Raw genomic sequence first — 6,000 nt, forward strand, 5'->3', positions numbered from 1 at the left:
ACCCCAATATTGGGGGGAGGCAGAATGAATTAATTCAAACTGCAGGTGGAAAAGCAAGAAACAGTGCTAAGATCTCATACTGCTATACAGAATGCAATAGGTGCATATAGATAGATGTGCCACAAAGATCAATGTGTTAAAAGGTTGACTGCCAGCCTGTGGCTCCATGGGAGGTGTAGAACTTTAGTGGTGGAACCTACTGGAAGAAAGGACATGTCCTTAAAGGGGTACTGGACTCCATCCCTCCTCTGCTCCTATACACTCCTAGCAACATGAGCTGCCTTATGACATTCCAACAGCACAGTGTTTTTGAGTAATACAGCTGCAAGTAGAACCTTGGTTCTACTCCTTCTGGCTCAAGTAAGTACATGATGAAGTGTTTAAATGAATGACTTCAATTGGAATGAAAACAAGAAAAAAACTACCATGGGAATAAATCTGAAATTCTGTATGGATACAATTTCTCAAAGTAGGGTAATCAGAAGAAAAGAGAGCAGTGCTAAGTGCAAACTTTGATATATACTCTTGCATAGTCCAAAACTACAGACCTTGGTCACACTCCACAGGATGCCAATCACGTAGGAGAAACTGTGCTTTAGAGAGCAAGAAATAGGCATGGTTGTGCATGCCTGTAATCCCAGAGGCAGAGGCAAGAGTATTTCAAATTCAAGGCCAGCCAGGGAAAAGTTGGTGATACCCTAGGGCAAAAACAAAATAAAAACTAAAGGGATGGAATGGTAGAGTACTTGCCTAGCAAGTGCCAGGCCTGGGTTCAATCTTTAGTACCACAAGTATATGCTGTCCCCAGTTAACTGTCAAACTAATTGAGCTTTGGGCTATTCACATTTATTAGAAAGGCAACTAGTAGTAATGGAAAACTGGGCAAAAGCTTTTTTGTTGTTGTTTAGAGGACAAAAATATTGTAGCTCACAGTATTAGTTTTTCAACCTAAGGGATAAGGTAGTCTATAAAGAGAAACAGACCTGGAATGAAAAGGGAAACAAACTCAAGTAATAATACAAATACCTTAGCAGAAGTTGAAAAGTTATTGGGGGGAGTGGAACATGTAGATAAAGCAATTCAAATGGAAGAAAACAACAACACAGCTAGATAGAAACAGGGAGGGGGGGGGGAAGGGGAAGGGGAAGGAAGGAAACTATGATGGAACCAGATCACCTTTGAACCTTTCACTATCATCCCCTTGGAAGAGTCTCGTAGTTGAAGAAGTGTTTACTGTTTTCTCACTGTCACATCCTCAAGGATGCTCTTCCTGACTACACACTGTAAAACAGCCTCACCATCTTTCTTGGGTATAAGCACTGGTATAATCTGCTCTATTTCTTAAACAAATAGATTCTAGGTATAAGAAACATGACAATAAAGACACAAATTCATTGCTTCCACAGAGCCTATACTTTAGTAGGGCTGAAAAGGAACAAACTTATCATTTGGTAAGTGCTGATTCAAAATATGAAAGAAAAAACATTTTATGTGTAAATGTCATGTGTACACACATGAAACCATGTAGTGGTGCCAGGTCCTCTAAGCAGACACAAAGAAAAGAAAGCAAAAGGAACTGTGTGCAAATCGGAGATATAACTGCCCGAAGGAGACTGTTTTTACTTGTGTATTGATTGTCTCACACTAAAATGCAACCTCGATGAGGACAGTGACTTTGCTGACTATTTTATGCACTGTTGTATTCACCTCAGTACAGTGCAGAGTAGGCTGTTATAAATGATGAATAAATGAAAACCTATTTCTGATTTTCAAGAACTGTGCTGTAGAGAGGAAAACCAAACAAATAAATATGTAGATGCGTTAGAAAACACAAACAAGAAAAGACAAAAATCCATGGCAAATTAGAATGGAATATTTTATTACTGTCAGGTAGACAGGCTCCAATGGCTCATGACTCAGGAAGCTGAGATCTAAGCACTGAGGTTGAAAACAAGCCCCGGCAGAAAAGCCTGAGATCCTTAGCTCCAATTAACCAGCAAAAAGCTGGAAGTAAGTGTGGCTCAAGTGGTACAGGGCCAACCCCGAGCAAGATAGTCAAGCATGAGCCCCAGTGTTCAAGCCCCAGTACTGGCACAATCAATCAATCAATCAATAACAAAACTGTAAGGAACCAAAAGAATAATGGAAAAGAAGTATGATACGTAAGTAGTACTGGCTATTACCCATTATTTAGGAAGATCCAAAACAATACATGAAAATTGGTTATGGGGAGTCAAGACCTCTTTTTTTCCCCTTATGCCCAATTTCTAAACACGTTTTCTACATCAAAACGCTGGATAAGATATGGTGAAAACACACTCATAAACCCTTTGCTTAAACTAAAATAATCACTGGCCATTCAGAACAGTGGTTACCTGTTGCCAGTATGTCCTTTTTTCCCCTCCCTGTCCCCCGAGCAAAAAAAGTAAATGGAATCAAAAGCCTAGAGAAAAGCTCAACTACGCTACAGCACAAAAGTATGATCATGTGTATGCTGAATACATTAAACACCTGGAAGCATCTCCTGAGTTTGCAATATCAAACAAAACCACAAAGCATTCATTAACCTGTCACGCGATGTGCACACTACACAGCCTCTTCACAGGTCACGTATTCTCTCCCAACGATTTCGCAAGGAACTCAGAAAAACTCCCAGCTTTGCCATCTTAGAACCTCACACCACCAAGCTCCCATCACTCAGGCACAGCCAAAATTAAGACAATTACGAGTAGACTGCGGGTGGCTCGCGCCTGTTCATCGCAGCCACTGAGGAGGCCGAGATTTGAAGCCAGGGTTTAGTTAGGAAACTCCATGAGACTCTTCTCCCCCAATGAACCAGCAAAACACCAGCCGTGGAGCTCGGGCTCGAGTAGCAGCAGCAGCCTGGACAGCACCCGGGGCCTGGAGCCGAGTTCAGCCCCCCGCCCACCCCCAGGCAGGACTGGAGCGCGCGGGGGCGCGGATGCTTGCACACACACCGGCACACAATGTACACCTCCCTCCCTTCATAACTGAAAGGCCGTTATCAAAGCAGTACACGAGGCACACCCAAGCCCGCCACGTCCTCCGACCCGCCACGGGTCAGCTAGAGTGACCGGTTTTCGATTCCCTCGGACGGGGTTTTAATTCAGGAATATTCCAAGTCACCGGTGGTACCGCAGGCAACCCTGCGGACACGGTGTATGGGGGGGGGGGGGGAGGAGGGAAGTGGCAGAATCACCCCGAGTCAACGCGCGCTTCGCCAACGCCGTAAGCTCGGTGGCTGTTCAGCAACCCCCGAAGCAGGTGAAGTGCTCGGGACCCGAGGACTCGGTTCCCCGGGGGAAGGGGAGGGGCTGGAGCGCTGGCCCAGAAGCCGGCCCCAACCCAGCGGGACACGGGATCGATACCACCGGCCCCGCGCAAAACGGGATATTATCTTTTTTTTTTTTTCTCTGAAGACCGGTTGAATCCGCCAACCGTGAACATTTATTTCCCCTTCTGCTATAACCCAATTTTAAATATATATATATATATATTTTTTTTTTCAGGGCGACACTTAGAAACTTTTTTGTCCGTGCCCGACAGTGCTGGAGCCCTCCCCACCCCACGCCCAGCCGACCCCGTGACCCCTCGGGTCGTGTCACGGTTGTTATTATTAATACCATCGCGATCTGTGTGTGTTTTTTTTAAGGGTGGGCGGGACGTGTGTCGTTCCGTGGACCCGGCCGAGCCCGGCCTCCCGCGGCCCGGGGTCCCCGGCGGAGCCTGGCCCCAGCCCCGGGTCTCCCCGTTTCCAAACCCACCTCGGCCGCCCCAAACTTTGCAGCGATGCCCGGATGTACTCGGCTCTCTCTCTCTCTCCTCCCCCACCCCCCCCCCCACCCTCCTCGGCCCACCCTCGAGAAATCAAGATGAAAAAAAAAAAAAAAATGTCCCCGACCCCACCAACGCGCGCGCTGCGCCTCCAGGGCCGCCCTCCGGGCCGGGCCGAGCCGAGGCCGAGGCCCGCGCAGCCCCTCGCCCCGGGGCGGCCCGGAACGAGCGCCCCCCACCCCGCCGTCGCCCGGCCCGCCCGGCCGCGCGCCCCGCTCGGCCCGAGCCCACCCAGCCAGCGGCGGAGGCCCGGACTCCCACCCGCCGCGGGGCCCGCGCTCCCGGAAGGGCCGATCCTCCCCCACCCCCCAACACACACACACACACCCCCGACGCTACCTTCCAGAAAAGTCATCTCCTCCGCGCTGCAGCTGCCGCCGCCGCCGCCGCCGCCGCCGCCGCTGCCGCTCTTGCCGGCCGCCATCTTCCTCCTCCCACGCCGCCTCCTCCTCCTCCTCCTTAATCCATGGCCCAGGCCGCCACCGTGCTCGCGGGGATGAGGGGCCGCGCCCGGGGAAGGTAGCCGCCGCAGGGTGGCGGGCCTCGGGCTCCGCGCCGGCCCCGCGTCCGCGTCCGCGTCCCGAGAGGCCTTCACAAAAGCAGGCCCCTGACGCGCGGGCCCCGCGGCGGGGAGGCGGGCGGCGGCGGCGGCGCGGCGGCGGCCCGCGGCCCGGGGCCTCCGCGTCGGCCTCCTCGGGCGGAGCGCGGGCGGCGGCGGCGGCGACGCTTCCCGGGGCCCGCGGCGCTCGGCCCGCTCGAATCCCCCATCCACCGCCCGCCCGGGCCGCGCGAGCAGCTTTTTCCGCCCTCCCCCCCGGACGCGGCGCGCCTCCCGGAGGGAGAAGGGAAGGCAGGTGGTCCGGCGGGCGAGCTCACACGGACACACGCACGCCCGGCACACGCACGCCGCCCTGCGTCCCCGGCCCGAAAATGGCCGCACCCGCCGCCGCCGCCGCCGCCGCCGCGTCGGGCCGGCGAGCTCCGCGCCCACCCGTGCCGCGTCCCCGCCCGGAGCTCCCCTCAGCGCCGCGGCCCTGGCCGCCGCCGCTCCCGCCGCCGCCGCCGCCGCCTCTGAGGCCGTGCGCACACCCCGCCCCGGCGTGAGTGCATCAGCGCCGGCCGTGCGGACGCCGCTCCGTCGCGTCGGGGCCGCCGCTCCCGCCGCCGCCGTCCCCGCCCCCACCCCGGCCTCCGGAGCCGCCGCGCCCCTCCCCACGGGCCCCCCTTCCCGGACCGGCCTCGGGGGGGTGTGGGGGGCGGGGGGAACCCCAGCCGCACCCCGGACCCGGACGGGGGCGCCCCGCCACTCCTCCGTCCCCGCCCCCGCCCCTTCCCGGACCATAGGAGGGGGGGACCCCGGACCCCGACGGGGGCGCCCTCCGGCCGCGCCGCGCCGCTGAGGTACGGGGGGAGGGGGTGCATCCCTTGCAAAGTTCATCTCCTGAAAGGAGTCCTTGGAACCGAGACCATGACACGGAAAACGACCCCCCCACCGCCCCCCCGAGGGGTACAAAGGTAGCGAGGCCAGACAGCCATCCACCTGGGGGGGGGGGGGGACGGGGAGGGGAAACGCTCTGGCCCAGGGAATGTTCTAGATACCGGGTCCGACGCTACGCTGGCCCCGCCACACCCCGCGAGCCCCCCCCCCCCCCGGGCCGGCCTCTCCCCACACACCGCCCCGCCGCGGGCCCGCGTGTCCCTCCCGGGCCTCGGCTCTTCCTCCCCTTCCTTTATTTTCTCAAAATAGTGCATTTTTATGAACGGAAATATCAACTTTTTTTTTTTTTGAAGTTCTCTCACCACCTAGTCTCAGCACTGAAATGCAGCTCCTGCCGTCGACCTTTTCCTTAACTCCTTCCATATTTGCCTTCCCCAAAAAACTAACGCAAACATCTACACGATGTCAGGAGTCCACGGCCGGAATTATTATTTCCTTGAGCGGTGAAGTACACTCTTTTCAGCAGTGAAGTGCCCTGTTCACTAACTAGGACTTACCCAGGGCGTCTTCCTGGTGTAAAGTGCCTGTGTGTATCTTTCTCATGGAGAACCGGTCGCCTTCCCTGACTCAGTAAGAAGGATGTGATGAGTGTAACGCGTTCTGATTTGTGAATTTGGGGACATTTCCTGAATGTGCTGTGATGATAA

At 55.4% G+C, this 6,000-nt stretch overlaps 1 protein-coding gene across 10 annotated transcripts in view; it reads right to left on the reverse strand.

The window, feature by feature from the left end:
• Senp6 (SUMO specific peptidase 6) overlaps positions 1-4,799 on the reverse strand; it is a 176,010-nt gene extending 171,211 nt beyond the window's left edge. For all 10 annotated transcript variants that reach the window (XM_048353670.1, XM_048353663.1, XM_048353669.1 and 7 more), the window contains exon 1: positions 4,195-4,799. In XM_048353670.1, the coding sequence (XP_048209627.1) occupies positions 4,195-4,279 (85 nt within the window). In that variant the 5' untranslated portion in view covers positions 4,280-4,799. The remainder of the gene's footprint in view (positions 1-4,194) is intronic.
• Positions 4,800-6,000: the final 1,201 nt, after the last annotated feature.

Source organism: Perognathus longimembris, chromosome 9 (assembly GCF_023159225.1).
Source record: "Perognathus longimembris pacificus isolate PPM17 chromosome 9, ASM2315922v1, whole genome shotgun sequence".
Classification (NCBI taxonomy): domain Eukaryota; kingdom Metazoa; phylum Chordata; class Mammalia; order Rodentia; family Heteromyidae; genus Perognathus; species Perognathus longimembris.